The sequence below is a fragment of the Phaethon aethereus genome, assembly GCF_964289735.1.
Source record: "Phaethon aethereus genome assembly, chromosome: 7".
Lineage (NCBI taxonomy): Eukaryota > Metazoa > Chordata > Aves > Phaethontiformes > Phaethontidae > Phaethon > Phaethon aethereus.
In genome coordinates, this window is record NC_138583.1 from 35195553 (window position 1) to 35213493 (window position 17941).

The following is a 17941-nucleotide window of genomic DNA, read 5'->3' on the forward strand; positions in this document are numbered from 1 at the left end:
GTATCTTTCGGGGTCTGACTGCTCTGAATGCCCTTATTGCTAAAAGTAATAGCATGATATTTCTGAAGATGCTGGCCCTTGTTTATCTCTGCTAGGAATTTTAAGATCCTGCTCCTCAATTAGAAAATGTTTATCTTCCAAGATTAGAAATGGCATTTAGCAAATATAGCTGTAGTCTTTTTCAATCAAAGAGAAAGACATAAGAATGCCATTACTTTTCTTTCAGATCAAAGAAAGCAAAGAAAAAGAGAAGCTGGAGAAGAGATTATTGGAGGAGTTATTCAAAATGTTCATGGACTCGGACTCCTTTTACTACAGCTTGACCTATGACCTAACAAATTCTGTGCAGAGGCAGAGTGCGTGTGAGAAAACCAATTTACCACTGTGGCGAAAAGTAAGTGTGTGTGTTTGGTTGGTTTTTTTGGTTGTGGGTGTGTTTGTGGTTTGGTGGGTTTTGTGGGGGTTTTTTCCTCCTTTTGGGAGATGTGCTGTTTAGTCAAGTGTTGAATGCATACATTATTGGTCACATTCTCTGCTGGTCTAACCTACAGCAACTGAAGATCTTGCCCTGTAACCAGCTTCAGTGTGAGGAAATGAAGCAAGTCTCCAGCAGCATGTCTTGAACTGAGCTATATTCAAAATGAGCTATATTCAAACTGAGTTATATTCAAAAGTAGTGAACACTAGACTTGTATGTACAGTTATAGTGAATAACACCGGTGTCTTTAACAAAGATATTGCCAAACCATACTTAAAATATTGCCAAAACTGCCCTTTTTGTTTTAAACAGGTTGATGACAGATTCTTTTGGAACAAACACATGATTGAAGATCTCATCAGCATTGATGTGAGTCTTATTTCTAACAATAGCGTGTATTATGAGAACCATTCTTTTGTTGAAATGTTTACTTAAGGCCTTATAGAAGTTTACTTAAAAACCTGCTTGGCAGACAGGTCAGGATCAGGGCTGTGCCTTCTGAAGCTGAGCAGCTGACATTACCTTCTTCCCCCAGCCAGCTTCCAGCAGCCTTCTAGCCTGTGATCATTGCTAATGAATGCACATCAACTGAATTTAAAATTTTATTACAATAAAGCAATGCAGAATAACTTGATGTGTGATATATTTGTGCTGATTTCTGAAGGTAAACTTAAGATGTATTTATCTGTGAAATGGGTTATCTGTGGGCAGAGCTGATTATTTGATAAGGAGGAGGAGCCAGAAAAGAAACTCTGAATTCCAAAATTTTTTTGAGACAAGAGTTTTGTTTTCCTAGGTGGAGAATGCTGCTGTTTCTCCTTGAACACAGTAGCTGATCCATGTAACAGCAGGGCAGAACAAATTATTCTGAACAGCTGTTCCGAGTAGTAGATGTAACATTGTATGAAAACTCCCTTTGGGGAAAGGGGAAAACAAGCTTTTGAATATTGTAGTTGTATTGTTCTCTTCTATCCCTAGATAGCTGGGAGTAGAGGAGGGCTTTTTGCCTTGTCTTGGTTCAGCTTGCTTCATCTCCACAGAAAAATATTAAGTTGCTTGTCTGTCTTCCTGATTTAAAAGTGTTACAACTAATGGAGGAAAAATGCTGGTACCTCTTACAGAAATGAGGCAAGAATAAGGCAAAAATTTCTTAAAACATATAAACAGTTGCTTCGCATGTGTTTTAAACATGAGATGTGGCAGAAATAATTGTAGGTAATGTAGAATCAACAAGACTGTAAATGGTTTTTTTGTAACCTTCAGAATGCTGAAGTGGACTTCTGGATTATACCCATCATACAAGGATTTGTGCAAATTGAAGAGCTTGTAGTAAACTATACTGAATCTTCTGATGATGATAAGAGCAGTCCTGAAACTCCTCCTCAGGAATCAACTTGTGTAGATGACATTCATCCAACATTTCTGGTGGCGCTTATTTCACGCCGGAGTCGGCACAGAGCTGGTAGGCAAACATAGTTCAAGGCATTGGGATTGTTCCTGAACACTGGAGAGGGATGCAGAAGATAAAACTTGGAAGAGCACTGTATTGTTCAGCTCTTGTCAAAGTATGTGCTAAAGCCTTTCCTGCTTATAGGGGGAAAGGAAAAGGCTGTAGTACATACAGCACTACACAGCAGTTACTTAGAGTGCTTACTAAATGAGCTTTAATAGTCCCCTCTTGGGCACTGAATGTATCTGGTTGTATCGGCTCTGAGATGAAGTTCCATTTTTGCAAACACCATCTTGATCAGGACCTTGCGTACAGCTCTGTCCTGATACACTTCAGTAGGCCTGGGTGGGAGTTAAATTTTCAAAGGTCTTCTTTTGAGGGCTTGACAGCTGCTGAATAGGGACTTGAAAAGGCTCTAGTGTGTGTGCACGCGCCTGTGACCCAGGAGATGTTTATGTAGGGCCAAGGTGTGAAATAAGAACCATGCTTTGGTCTTGCACCTTATTTGACTTATTCTCATAGCAGTAAGGCAAACAAAAATTACTCCGTGCTCCTTAGGAGCACAGAAAGAAAGATTGAATCACCTTGCACTTTAGTAGGTCCTCTTCAACTCTAAGCCTTTTCAGTCTGTCAGAGGCTTTTTTAATACGTTCTCCACTGTGTCTAACTCCTTTCCTACACAGTTAGGTTTTTAACATGTCAAAACAAGAAAAAAAACCTGGTGAGCTTACTGGCCTTTGTACCACAGCTCACTGCAATGCATTTAATTCAGTTCCCAGGAAAATTATTTCGGAACAACTCAGAGTAAATATTTGAGGATTTCACAGTAGTGTCTAGTTTGCAGTATGCCTTATTTATACAAAATAGTTTCAGATACAGAAACTGAATCTCTGAGGGCAAAGTGCTTATTGATTCCGTCTTATTATTCATGACACTATGCTAATCTGATTGTTAGTCCAGAGCATAGACAGTGTAGAATTTTCTCCCTTGACACAAAAAGATTGTTTCAGTAAATTGATTGACTGTTTTGATGAACAATTGTAGGATTGTGTGTTTAATTCATTCTGTAATACATAATTTTAGACAAGAGTTCAAAGTGTGCTCATTTCTGAAATATTGTAGTTAAAAAAACAAATGCACCCCCAGAAAACAGAGGAAACACTGATTTGAAAGCTAAGATAATTCTGTGTTAAATACACTGATTCTTTATTTGTCAGGCAGCTTGCTTGTGATTTAGGGAAAAAAAATAATCACTGCACTAAATTATCAACATACTCAAGACCTTAAGGAGAGGTATAATGAGATAAAGGAAGACAGCTGCTCGAAAGCTTAAGAGAGCAAGAGCCTAGTGTCTGCAAAATTTGAGATGTCAAAAGTAAGGGAGCTGAAGTTTCCTGTGTAATGATTTAGTTTGGGTTTTGGTGTAACAGCCACTACTGGTGGCAGGACATAAGTAAAGGGTGTCTGATGCTTTAGTCTAAAAGCCCCCTTCTGATTAAATGCTGTAAAACTGCTTTGACATTTTGTGATCCTATAAAGGTCCTGATGATAGATATTTTACATTCCTTTCACTTCCCTATTTCTAACCTCTTCCTTTCTCTCCCATACCCTTTAGCTAGTGCTGTTAGGGTTTGGTTCAAAAGTTTGGCCCAGCGCTACTTCAGAACTTGGAACTGAGTTGTTCTGATTCTGTGGAAGTGAATTTCCATGCTATAAACCATAGCCCTGAATCTTTCCCACCCTTTTTCTTTATTCCTTCCCCATTGCTTGCTACCACCTGCATCCTTTCAGAAATAGTGATGTACTCTCCTTTGAGTAAAGGATGTGCAAATGCTTCTGCATTTTGTTTAATGACCAGATCAGAGATGGCTAGGCAAAAAAACTGTGTAGGCGGAAGAGCAGTATCTGTTCTTAATGAGCAGAATTAGTTATACAGGTTAAAACAAGAAGGGAAGGTCTTCTGTTCTGTGGAATTTGCAAATCTTCTTGAGCTCCTTATGGGATCTCTTATAATAAGAAGTGGAACATCTGTGGGTAAAAGTGGCCTTTATGTTCATGGAAAATACCAAGCACTAACGTAAAACTTTCTTCTAAACTTGACAGAACAGGAAGTAATATGTCCTTTAGGGTGGACTAAATATATCTGACTTTATAGTGCCCACAGACCGCCCTGCCCTGTCAACTTACTTTCTGCTGCTTGTAGTGTATCAGTAAATAAACTTTATCCATATAGTCCACAAAACTGTTGGGGATTAGACTAGGGTGGGGAGTCACTTTTACCACTGATCATGGATTTTGGCTAGAACTCTCGTGTTACTGTTGTCAAAAACAGTAACAAAAGTTATTAATGTTTAAGTCTAATACTTAAATATGAATTGATCATTCTTATTCCTCCTAGGAATGCGGTATAAGCGAAGAGGTGTTGATAAAAATGGAAATGTGGCAAACTATGTTGAGACGGAGCAACTGATTCATGTTCATAATCACACTCTTTCATTTATACAAACAAGAGGCTCTGTGCCCGTTTTCTGGAGCCAAGTTGGATATAGATATAACCCACGGCCCCGACTGGACAAGAGTAAGTATTTGAGTAGAATACCTAAAGATCAGAGTTCCCTTTAGAAAGAGGTTCATTGGAGTGTTGCTTTACCACTGGTCTTTCAGTGGCACTTTCTAAAAGCTGGGAATAACATAATGAGTTGACTCCAGTTAACTCCTACCCTAATTGCAACTATGCAGAGCTCTGACAACTTGTCAATTGTAAATTTCAACAGGTCTTAAATTTTAATATTTTGAAGAAGTACTTGTTTTATGTCTAGTCTTATTTGTTGCAGTGTTTTCTGGGTTGGGAAGGGAGACAATTTGGCTTTCTCTTTTGAGAACCTGTGTAGACATTGATGTCACAAATATTTTTGTCCATGAAGCTAACTTATGCTGAGGTTTCTTCTGTAGTAAGAACTGCTATTTCAGTGTGGGAAAACATAGAAATTTCATATTACACCAGTTTTGTAGTATGCTTTTGTCTTCTCTGAAAGTAAGTACTACCTAGTGGGCTTTGTCAAATCTAAATTGCTTCCTTTTCCACTCAAAGATAGTGCAAAATCAAAACATGTAAGAATATTGACCGGACTGTGGCAAATCTGGATGCTTGCATGAACTAGATATTCATAGCCTGAACTTCCTTAAAAGATAGAAGTCAACAAAATCTTCTCTTGGTTTAACTTTGTAAAGGAGAAGCTTTTCTTGGAAGGAAGCTAGTATGTTCATGATCTTGTATAATCAGATTATAGATTGGGTTGACTGGCATCCTAGATCATAAGTATGTACTTCTGAAGTCCAACTTGTGTGTTGGATTCACACTCTTCTCTAGCATTAGGAGGTCTGGTTTTCTGCCATTGCAGGCTATTTTTAGGGCTGAAAATAAAAAAAAAAAAACGAATTGCTCTTTCAGAGGCAGCTATGATGTTGGAAAGTTAAAGGGCTGGTTTTCCTGCGTCTCGAGTAAGACCTAGTAAAATGGGCTTTTAAGCTTGCTTAGGAATTTGGGCAAAGCACGTAATTTTAAGTTGACAAGCAGTTACTATCATTGCAGACTTATGGAACATGCATCAACAGATTTGAGTTTCTTGTGTTTTTATACCAAATAACCTGGAGATTACTGAAGAGGGATGACTTGTTGCCACATCATGGAAATCTAAATAAAATCATGAAGTGAGGAAAACAAAAATAAAACACCCCCCCCCCCCCCCCATTTGGAAGTAACACTTGATTAGTTCCAACTGAAAGTTTATGCTGTCACATCTGTTTATAAAGCTAAGCAGTTCTTCTTTGTTCATATCTCTTTCTTTTCTAATAGGGTTAGTTTAAAAAAAAAATCGAGGAATTGCATTTAATCTGATAGATTTACAGGTAGGAATCGAGACTTTGAGGAATCAGTGGTGCCTTGGATAGTGGTTTGGTTTTTAGTTACAAGTAGTCTTGTCCTCTAAGAACTGGATAACACTTTCAGTATTATCCCCTGTCCTGCATATCTCCCTTTGCAAATTGCAAACCTTTCTTGCACTTCAATTTGCTTTTTCAAAAGATGGAAAACAAATATAAGCACTTTTTTGGACGAGATGTTTCTTTGGGTACGGAAGAATTAAACAGGTTTATTTAAAAGTTAAGTTTTTGCCCAATCTGCTCTATACAAAAGCAAAACAAAATTTAAGAATGGTGTTTCCTGTACACTATAGTAGTAGAACAACAATGTTGAAGTTGAGCAAATTGATGAAAGACTGTTAAAAGTAATTCTGTACAATGTTGTACATTGTGTGTATAAGTACTTCAAGCAAAGCTATCTTGGTTTTTTTTGAGTATAGGTTTGGGTGTTATTTAATTCTTCAGGACTTGTTGGTGAACAGGCTGTTTCTGCCTTGTAGGTGAAAATGAAACAGTGTCCTGTTTTCGTGCACACTTTGAAGAACAGCTGAAAAATTACAAAAAACAGGTCAGTGCTATGTGACAAAATAGTAATCTTATGAAAATGCAGGGGATGAAAATTAATGGGTTTAGTTTGTTTTTCTTGTTGGGGATATGGGTTGTGTCTTTTTAGAAGTTGTTGACAATTGGAAGTGTGGTACATAAATAGAATTCTACTAAATTTTTCAAGTACCCTTGTAAGTAACCTCTAAAAAAAAAATCAGCAATAACTTAGTGAGGGGCTGTAGCGTGTCCAGAGAAGGGCAGCGAAGCTGGTGAGGGGTCTGGAGCACAAGTCTTATGGGGAGCGGCTGAGGGAACTGGGGTGGTTCAGTCTGGAGAAGAGGAGGCTGAGGGGAGACCTTATCGCTCTCTACAACTACCTGAAAGGAGGTTGTGGCGAGGTGGGTGTTGGTCTCTTCTCCCAAGTAACTAGCGATAGGATGAGATAGAATGGCCTCAAGTTGCTCCAGGGAGGTTTAGATTGGATATTAGGAAAAATTTCCTTACTGAGGGAGTGGTCAAGCATTGGACCACGCTGCCCAGGGAGGTGGTGGAGTCACCATCACTGGAAGTGTTCAAGAAACATGTGAATGTGGCACTTCGGGACATGGTTTAGTGGGCGTGGTGGTGTTGGGTTGATGGTTGGACTTGATGATCTTAAAGATCATAAAAATCTTTTTCCAACCTTAATGATAGTGTTATTCCATGGTATATACCTAAGCAAGTCATGTAGCAGATGACAAGTGTTTAAACTTTTGAACAGGTTATTATTAACTTGGTGGATCAGACGGGCAGAGAGAAGATTATTGGAGATGCTTACCTTAAGCAAGTGCTTCTGTACAACAATGCAAATCTGACTTATGTTTCATTTGACTTCCACGAGCACTGGTAGGAAACACTGTAAAAATGTCACTTTGCTGCTTTGTTTATTAGCATGAAAGGAGAGAAGAAAGGATGAGAAAAGCCATTATTTTTTTTTTTACTTCTGCATGAAACAGTCTTTTAAATAAGAAGAATGCATTTTGTAAACTAAAGCAGTATGAAAGTTCAAGTTTGGATAACAAAGCACTGCTGTTCGTTGATCTTGTGTCCCTGACCTGTTAAATATGCAGTTATTTATTAGGGAAAGCTAAGAAGTTCTTATGCATTTTAAGCAAGAGATTTTCGTTAAACATGCTATGAATGTAGAGCTGCGGCTGACCTGCTTTTCAAATTATGTGGCGTCCTGCTCTTAATTCTTTACTACAAGCCATTCTTCTGTTTCTTTTGCTTGTTTCTATAAACATACCATGGCTCTTTCAGGACCTTGATGCTGTTTTTCCATTATAAGATACACTGGATTTTATTGTAATCCAGTATGAACAGTTGCTGTTTTCATGACTCCACTCTGATGTTGGCATGGTCTAGTGCAGTGTTCACATGCCCAAGCATGTGATCTGTCACAGGCATGTATTTCTCATGCTCCCTCAAGCAAACTGCATTTGTGTATGAATATGGGGTCTTAAAAACTGTTTTCATCTTCATTTCCTAACTTAATCTAGGGATTGCATCTGGCCTGGGAAAGCATTACTGACTGAATAATGTCATTAGTGGATATTGTCTGGGGGCAGGGGGAAGGGGAAAAAAAACCTCAAAATAGTAATGGCCTTTGGGACTCTTTTCTGTAGGACTGTTGACATCCTGAATTGATTTGATACTCTTGTTTAAACAAGCTTTCACTTCTTGTTTGCTTTTCTCCTAAGAATGCTGTGGTGACCAGGACTGTTGCTTTTTGCACTGTGAGCATGAGTGAATCGAGAACGATACTGAAAACCAGCCGGTGGGGTGCGGGGAGGAGGGGATGATGTGTCTGTAGGTGGTTTTTCTGTAGAATCACTGGTAAAGCAGGGCAGGCCACCCCGGTTTGAAATCTGTAGTGGTTACCTTTGTTGAGACTGTGCCTGGAATGAGAACAGAATGTTGCACGTGCCTGAATAGCTAGCCACACGTGTTCTTCCTGCTGGAAGCAGCATTCAAGAATGCGAAGTCTTGAGAATTTAAAGATCTGAATCTCTTGCCCTAGATTTCGATATTGAACTGTACTTTAAAATAGTTCTGAATATTGGCTGCTATTTAAAGTTTATTGTAGGAGATAATGTCTGTCTCTCCCACTTAGCCGAAACACTATTTTTGTTAACATTACAAATAATATAAAATAAGTAAAGAAAAATCACTACTCTAGTTCAAACTAACTTCTGTGAAATTCTGTATTTTAGCCGAGGAATGAAGTTTGAAAATGTTCAAACACTGACTGATGCCATTCATGATATTATTCTTGACATGAAGTGGTGCTGGTAGGTACTTAACTGTTTTTAGACTAGTATGAAATACTTGTAGAAAAAAATAACAGTGCATATTCAGAGGCCTTGATTTTTTTATGGTATAAAACTGGTATGTTTTATATTTCTCACTTGGTTCCCAGCTTGTGTGTCAGATTTTGTATTCTGAAGTATTAGTGTTGCACACATGTAACAGCAAAAATTCTCAGACATTGGTTTCTGTCTGAGGATTACTGCATTTAACACTTCTAGGGTTTCTTATATTTAATGTGAAACACTTTGTATTTGACCCACAAACCCTAGAATGCCAACCGTACTATTGAAAACAGTAGACATGTTTGACATTTAGTTTGAACTGATTACAGCTCATGCGTTTGGGCAACAAGCATGGCTGTAGTCTTAAATCAATTAGTATATGTTGTTCAATGTGTTTTGTGAGTGAGATGTTGCTGTCGTCATTGCTGGCTTCTGTGTTTTTGAATTTAAATGCCTTTTCTCTTGAAAGCTTGTATTATGTATGTATGAATTGAATTCAACATCTGACTACGTATCAAGTTTATGGCCCCAGTAGGATGTGTGTTGGATATCTAGCGAAGACTAAAGATGATGATAAGTGGGAGCAAGAATAGTTAATTCTGAATGGGATGTGGCTGGGGTGATGAGTGCAACTATAAATAGTACTCCATGTGTAAAACTTTCTACTGTTTGTAGAAGCTAATAAATTACACTGGATTTTAAGTGTCTCAGTATGCTTTTGCTCTATTTTTCTGTTGAAAGGGTTGACCAAGCTGGTGTGATTTGTAAACAGGAGGGAATTTTTCGAGTGAACTGCATGGACTGTCTGGATCGTACCAATGTTGTGCAGGCTGCTATTGCAAGAGTGGTCATGGAACAGCAGGCATGTATGACTAATGTACTTGTTCAAGTATTGAGTACCTCAGAACTCAATTGTTATTCACAGGGAAATCTGTGTGTTTGAAAAATGCTAAACTAAAAGGATCTTTGCAAACTACTTGGAGAGCTATGAAGCTGAAAGTAGTATGTACAACTAAACTTGAAATCATTGTAAATCAGTGATGCCTAGTGTCCTCCTTCAGAGAGGAAATGATTGTCTGTCTGCATCTTGGAGAGGATTCCCTTGTTTTGATGTAGTAATTTTAATTAAAGTTATGCAGTAATACGAAGTTTAAAAACAGCCCCCTGGTCCCCCGATAAATCCCTCCCCCAAACGAGATGTTAAAGGGCCAGAATCTAACTGGAAGTTGGACGCTATTTTAGCCACTTTGAAGCGAAATACTGTGGTGTGGCAGGTAGGGAGACTGTCTCTTCTGTGTGTAGAGAAGTAATTAATTCATGATGTAAATATCCTAGATAGGTGACTGCTATGCTCTGGAATAGTTGTCCTTGTATAGAGAAGGCATTTCCAAGTAGACTGAGAGTCCTTCCTTTAGTCTCCCTCCTCTTTGCCCTGCTCCCCATTTGCTTTTTGATGTAGAAGCTCAGTGATGATTGTCTTCCCTTGTGAAGATTTGATAGTACTGTAACTGAAACTTTGAAACCCCAGTTACAGCTGAGCCCAAAATGAGCAACCCTGCTTATGCCTGGAGTAAAGGATGAAGTGGGTCATTCATTGGGATGAGGAACGAATGGCTCCAACCACTGTATCTGGCTGTTCCTGTTTGTCATCTGCTTTTATGAACTCCTGATACAGAAGGGGTATTGGGGACAAGGGGTGGGACTGGCAATCCCACAGTCGTTATTCTAGAATTGGATTTCTATGTATGTTAACTCTGTGAGTTCAAAGGCAATCTTTCAAATCTTTCAAAATCAAGAGTTATATAGATTGTTGTGACGAGGACTTCAGTAATCATTGCTATAGTATTAGCTTGTGATGTGCTACATCATTCTCGTATTATAGCCAAAGCGCTTCAGAATCGATTCATAACTGAGAAGTGCCCTAAGCAGTGGAAGGTGACTGACATAAAGAGGAAGATTACGAATTACATGTTAACTTACCTTTGCACTTCCTTGGAACCACAGGACTTGTCTTCTGTCAGCTGGGAACTTGATAGGGCTTTCAAGTCAATGAACAGACTTGTATCAATTTTCATTTAACTTGCAAAGAGTGCTTGAGCATTTTTTTTATTGGTGGTAAATTGAAGGTTGCCTATGATTTAGTCCAAGTTATTACTGCAGTTGGCCTAACATCTAGTGACTACATTAGTTATATATGTGCTGCTTTACCAATTTAGTGTGCATAAAAAGACTAAAGTCTCTGAGACTTATCTTGGAAGAACTTAAGTACTGGTTGTTCTGAAGAGTAAGATATCTTACTTTCAGTATCAGTGTTAAACAGTAACTGTCCAAAATGCACAAGCATTAATCATAAACACAACATATAAAGTCATTTTAGGGTTTTATTTTGGGGGAGGAATAGGTTTGAAGGCGGTGCCACTACATTTGCTGTAGTGCCTAGAAGCAAAAGATTAAAAATATGGTGTGCTTGTAACAGGAAAGATTCAATTTTTTTTATTTTCAGACCTCTGAAGTCACAAATGCCTTTGCAATAGAAGACATTAACTTGTTTATCCATGTTGAAGTTCTATGATGTCTGTTCTCTTGATAGCTGTCTATAGAAAATAGAAACGCTTTCTCTATCTTGAGTAATCTTAGGGTAACTTGTTTTCCTTCAGCTAATTTTTTTTGGAAGATTGACTCCTACATCCATAATTAATATATTACTGCTGCATCCAGTGATACGATGTTTAACAATGAATTAGTGATTCATTGCTAACAATTAACTTAATCTGGAAAATTAGCAGAATGGGTTCCTTTTTCAGATCATAGAAAACTTAAAGAAAATAGGAACACTTGCTAAGCGTATTATCAAGCTCTGAGACCGAGGATGATTTTTTTTTTATCTTGAACCTTATATTAATGTGTATGTCAACTTCCAGCTCAAAAAACTGGGTGTGATGCCACCAGAACAGCCTTTGCCAGTGAAATGCAATAGAATCTACCAGATAATATGGGCGAACAATGGAGATGCCATAAGCCGGCAGTATGCTGGCACAGCAGCCTTAAAGGTAAAGGGTGAAGGGTGTTACCTGTTCTGAGTAGTGTGTTATGTTACAGGGTTTATATTCAATGGAGAACTCTTGTATATGTAAGCAAAGTTAGTCAAACATTCTGCATGTTTCTGTCTTGAAGATATATGAGGCCTTTCAATAGAAAAATATTTCATATCATGCTTAGTGTGAATTGGAGAAGACTTGAGTGTCCAGGTGTCATGTGGCAGTGCTGGCTGTAGTTTAATTCCATTTTGTTAGATTCACGTGTAGATACAAAGCGTAGTTGAGCTAAGTTGAAGATCTATATTAAGCATTACTGCTATTTAAATTTAAGCATGGTTATAGTACTTCTAAGCAGTTACAGTACTTCAAAAAAATACTCTGAGGGGCTGAAGATCAAGATATGTAGGTAGTAGGGTGATATTAGCTATATTTTTCTAAAGACTTTTCTTAATTAGTTGTAATGCAGTCTGTCTACCGAGATCAGAAATTGGGCAGGAAACTACTTACGTTCATGAAACAGTACTTACTGTTGCTTTGAAAAGTCATAGAATTTGAGCTACTTTCTGTGTGTATAGTCACTAGTGGAACAACTTTTAGTATTTCTGGTATTTTGCATTGGAAAAACCTTTACGGTGGAAATGCTTAACACTCAACTCTCTTTATAAATCTGTCAACTGAACTTTGATTAGTCTGTTACATTAACTTTTTAAAAAAATAAAAAACAGCCTGACATACTTGTCTTGATTGTAAATATTTTAAACTTTAAATCTGAAGCACAGAACTCAATTTCTAGATCTCAATTTTCAGCCATTCTTCTAGAAGAGCTCTCTACTCACTATTGAGGTTCATGGATTAAATTTATTTGCGGTTTAATTGTGATATTTCTTTTAATTTGAAAGTGAAACACACTTTGAATGTTCTTCATAGTAGTTAGAACTGCTCTGTGCCAATACCCAGAGTGTCTCTGCTAATAGAATCCTCTAATGAAGTGTAACTACCAAACCTGCTTTTTATTCAAATTTTAAGCCTTCTGTGGCCTAGAAACTTTCTTTTGTTTCTGACCTTGTGAGGATATGCACTGTTTTCCTTCAGCATGCTATGCTTGTTTTGTTTTGGTAGCAGAAGCAGAGGAAATGAAAACTGTTTTTCAGTAAGCTCCAGTCTTCTCCATTGTTCCAGTAGTGTTCCTTCTACATTAAAGGCCAAAAAATAAGTGTGGTGTGTGGGTCTGGGTGTTTTTTTGAGGTCTTCAAGCATCCCAGTGACTGATGTCTTGAAAGTTCTGCTTTATTGTTAACTGGCGTATATGTCCAGTTTATTGTTTTCCATTAGGACTTTATGTAGAATCGTGGGTCTGTCAAAAGCATAGGATCCTCTGCAGAGTCAATGCCATGAGAAGTAGATGCTCTTTGAAAATCAATATTGTCAACTTCTATGTGAAATAGTTACTTGAAAATAATTTCCGAGTTGTCATCTGTTCAGTTCTGAGTTTCAGAACACCAAAGCTCTTGAGCTGAGGCTGCTGCTTCAAAGTTGCATGTGCACATGATCCGCATGTTCTGTGTAACAGGGTGACTTCACGAGGACTGGTGAAAGAAAGCTGGCAGGAGTAATGAAGGATGGAGTTAATTCTGCAAACAGATACTACTTGAATCGTTTCAGGGATGCTTATAGGCAGGCAGTCATAGGTAAGAATACAATTTCAACTAAGCTGAACTATGATGTTTAGAAAAGCCTATTAAAATCGTCTTGGCTTTATCTTTCTGACTTTTTTTTTTTTCTGAAGCTTAAAAGCACCTTGAGTGTATATAATGTTCATGTCTATGTAGTGGATACCATATGGAATAGTCATTCTCCATTTGGAGACTAAACACCACCCAATTCAGAGGGATTACATGCAGTGTAACTCATTGTAGAATTTGCTCCTAATTTCATTTTAGCATTAACTGTCGTGTAACATCTCTTTTTTTAGACAAAGTTAAATTTATGTAGCAAGTTTATCTTAAAATGGTGAGTTAACTCTTGCTTTTCACTGAGAGAAAATACTGTTATACCTGTTGAGTTTTCAGTTTCAGGCAATATTATATTCAGAAAGAACAACTAACCATTTTTCAAGAGTATTTTCAAATATGAAACATTTGGAAGGAATTTATAAAGTAATCAACAGACTGTTGCTGTATGTGACCTTTAACTGTTGGTTTCTTGTCTGATATTTTGTTGGTTTTATTTAGATCTGATGCAGGGTATCCCTGTAACAGAGGATCTTTACTCCATATTTACAAAAGAGAAAGAGCATGAAGCCCTGCACAAGGAGAACCTGAGGAGCCATCAAGAATTAATCAGCCAGCTGTTGCAGAGCTATATGAAACTGCTCTTACCAGATGATGAAAAATTCCACGGAGGATGGGCACTTATTGATTGTGATCCAAGGTTTGTTGAATGAAGTCATAACTGATCAGCTGCTACTTTGACACCTCTGTCAATGACTACTGATGTTAAATGATTTTGATAGCTGATGTCTTAGGAACACATCGAGAGTTCTTGAAGGGACTGAATAAAAGGTAGTTGTAAAAGAGAAGGTCCTCTAAACACATGCTTTTCCCAAAGTGCCATTAAAAAAGGTGGATGGTGGAGTTACTTTTGAGACATCACCTGGAAATGCATGCATTGAGTTAATATAGCCAAAACGTGGCAGGCACCATGAAGAGAACTTCTAACCACCCTCAGTTTTAGAAAGGGCTGTTTCAGGAGCTGTTGTTCCTTATTGCTTTGTAGGGAAAGTGTAACTTGACTTCAAAGCTATACCTGATCAGATTAAATTCTTGTGTAATGAGTCAGTAGTAGGAAAGTGTAGATTTCTCTTTATGAAAAGTAGGGAGCATAAACTCTAACCTCACCGATAAGTCTCCTTACCAAGTTCAGAGTTCACTAACTTGTAAAAGAAAAATAGTGGTTAGATCTTCTGCAGGTTAAGCTTCAACTTCTAGAAATACCTGGGTCTGAGATATTTTCCATTATCCTGTTAGCGTTTTTTAATAGCTTGTGTGTTTTATATTTATTTTTGGACCTGCTGCTGACCCATTTGAGGTATTGGGTAACTCTGGGTTTAAGAGAGTGTTGCTTGCATGGATCCACTTATTGTATGGTAAGGCTAATGACGCATCACGTTTTGGCTTGTAAAGTGTCCCACCTCACTTGGTTCTTCAGTGGCTGTGAAGAGGTAGCAGTATCATGCAAGATAACGTACCATAATTGAAACTTCTTGTTGTAATGTGCCTTCAGTTGTAAAAGGGTGTCCCTAAAATATACTGGGGATGGGTTACAGCTGTGCAAATAAAACCTTTTCCCCTGTATTCATCCTTCTTCTTCCCCTTCCTTAGTCTCATTGATGCCACTCATAAGGATGTGGATGTTCTGCTGTTACTTTCTAATTCTGCCTACTACGTGGCCTAGTAAGTTACCACTTTCTCTTACTATGTGTAGTTTATTTCTAGCAGCTTTGTTTTAGATTAGTAGGAAGTGCTAAATTCTGATTTTTTTTTTTTTTTTTTTTCTAGTTATGATGATGAAATTGATAAGGTGAATCAGTACCAAAGGTTAAGTCTTGAAGCTCTGGAAAAGATAGAAATAGGTAAGAACGTAGTCACAATATTTTCTTGAATGCTCTTAACAACAGCTTGAGCACTTATCAAAGCATCCTACAAATATATTGCAACAGCAAGCCTCAACGTATTGCATATATCCTGTATAGTCCACCATAGCTAGAAATGTGCTTTCTTGCTGATAACGGATGCCAGAGCTGAGTTTATGTTCTCTCAGTCCTGTCCTTTGCTGCTGCTTGAAATGGAAACTTTGATCGCTGGTAGGGTTCTAAAATTTTCCTTCTTTCAAATTCTTAAAAAAAACCCCATGGATTCATCAAAAAAAATTTCATTATTTATTAAATGGCAGTAACAACTTGATCAGCTGCTATAATGCATCACAGGTTTGCATTCAGTGCACTCTTTGATCCAAGTACAGCAGCTGGTTCTGAATTGTACTTGAGATCTGTTTCATAGCTTTTAAACTCTTATTTCTCAAGGTCTGGTAAGAAACATGCTATTATAAAATCACCTTGTTATGCTGATTTACATTCTTTAGTCAATAAATAAGTTAACATCTGCAGGTTAAGTTCAGCATTTTCTGCTGAAAGTAGTATTAAAGATGTAAGATCTTTGACTTTACAGATGAAAAAGGTGTTCCAAACGGAGAGAAAGGAGGGAAATTTTTCTGGCCTCCAGTGTGTGCCCCCCAATAGAGTTTAATCCTCCATTACACAATGCATAGTGATTTCACCATCTCCTCACTGTAACTTTCACTATGTCTGTGCAATTTCTAAGAGTTCAGTGGAAAGGTGTCTCTCACTTGTGTATTGTGGAGATCCATAATACGTCCTGACATACAGAACATAGTTGAAACATCTAGACCAAATACCTTGTAAAAACAAAAACCAACCTCCCCTCCATTTAATGATATAGATATGATGCAGTGGATCGAAGAGTTAAAGTACCTGGTCTGAAACTTATATTACTTCTACTTGGTAAAGCTCTATTAGCTTTCCTTTTAATCCTTGCAAAAGCATACCCCAAAACACAGGATGTAATAGGTGTAGAATTTTTTTTTCTTCTATTTGAAAGGATAATATGTAATAAACAATCAGGCTGGATTATAACAGATATGCACAGAGTCCAATTGCTTTTTGTAAGTTATTGATTGTTTAGTTATTGTGAAAAATCTTTCATTTAAAATGGCTATCCTACTCTAAAATAAACATGAAGCTTTTTATGCTGAAAAAGACTGTCAACTGTCAACACTTACATATGTTTAGGTACAGTCTTTGCAGTATCTCTTTCAGTTTTTGGTTAAAGTAGATTTCTAATCACCTTTTTTTTTGTTGTTGTTGTTCCTCAGGGCCTGAGCCTACTCTCTTTGGCAAACCCAAGTTCTCTTGCATGAGGCTGCATTACAAATACAAAGAAATGAGCGGATATTTTCACACTCTTAGAGCTGTGGTACGCAACCCAGAAGAAGATGGAAAAGGTTTGTTTCATATGGAAAGGTTTTATGCATAGAAGTGTATTCAGTATACCAGTGTTTCTCTAGTGAACACTTTTTCCGTTGCTCTTAGAATAACTGCTGAAGAAGGATAAATTTTAATATAATCCAGTTTTGTGGGGTGGGGAACAAACAAAAAACCCTGTACGTGGCTTCTTGTGTGAACACTAGAATGTTACTGTTTTAGTACAAAGGAAAATAAGTTTCAGATACGGCTTTAAAGCAACATGTCTCTCTAGAATTGAGATGTTTGTATGTCCAGAGCCTTACTGCTCCAAAAGACTGATAAAGTAAACTTAAAATTAGCTCCTAAAGAGCAGAAGAAATTGATTTCTTTAGTGAAATCAATGTCTAGAAATGTTCTTGTTTGTTTAACTAAATTAAATAAATACTAATAAGGGAAAAATCACTTCTTAACTGGAGCACTGGGTTTTGTCAACAAAGAGTAGAATAAATGTAATTGCTTCTCTTCCTTTCACAAATGGTGAATTGTGGCATTGATTCACTTACACCTAGTATTTAGGGCTTAAGGAGAATCTAATCTTTAAGTTTATTTTCTAAGCTTTAAATCAGAATTGTGACCTCTAGGGTGAAATTAAAAAATACAACCAACAAACCCCAAAAAAATTAATTACATTAAAATTAGACTTATTTCGTTGTAGATTTTGGAATATGGGCTTTTAAGGACTTTTTTTAAAGGTCTTGACAGGCTGCTACTTGAATTTCAGACACTCTTCAGTGCATTGCAGAAATGCTGAGAATCACAAAGCAAGCAATGGGATTAGATGTGCCCATTATTGAGAAAAAGCTAGAGAGGTGAGTACTTAAACGACGTGAACATTTCGTGCCCCACTTGTGCTCTCTTCTCAGGGCTAACAGTGTGTGGTAACAGTCATGTATGCGATGCCTGAAAGAAATGTCTGCATCTAGCTACTGTGCTAGGAGTTAACTTGTCCGTATGCTGCTTCCAATAATAACTGTCTGCTGGTGCTTATCTAAAAGTGCAAGCAAGAATACTGTTATATACATGTGTGCTTATAGACAATGTACGCTACCAAATGCA

General features: G+C 37.6%; 1 protein-coding gene across 1 annotated transcript in view; it reads left to right on the forward strand.

The window, feature by feature from the left end:
- Positions 1-17941, forward strand: part of INPP5F (inositol polyphosphate-5-phosphatase F) — a gene marked incomplete at its 3' end in the record, with an annotated part of 44347 nt that overhangs the window by 24233 nt on the left and 2173 nt on the right. Inside the window, exons 5-19 of the mRNA XM_082002036.1 lie at positions 227-394; positions 791-847; positions 1742-1940; positions 4327-4506; positions 6350-6417; positions 7156-7280; positions 8648-8725; positions 9488-9608; positions 11668-11796; positions 13355-13472; positions 14016-14214; positions 15165-15236; positions 15342-15415; positions 16735-16863; positions 17607-17694. Of these exons, the coding sequence (XP_081858162.1) occupies positions 227-394; positions 791-847; positions 1742-1940; positions 4327-4506; positions 6350-6417; positions 7156-7280; positions 8648-8725; positions 9488-9608; positions 11668-11796; positions 13355-13472; positions 14016-14214; positions 15165-15236; positions 15342-15415; positions 16735-16863; positions 17607-17694 (1805 nt within the window). The remainder of the gene's footprint in view (positions 1-226; positions 395-790; positions 848-1741; positions 1941-4326; positions 4507-6349; positions 6418-7155; positions 7281-8647; positions 8726-9487; positions 9609-11667; positions 11797-13354; positions 13473-14015; positions 14215-15164; positions 15237-15341; positions 15416-16734; positions 16864-17606; positions 17695-17941) is intronic.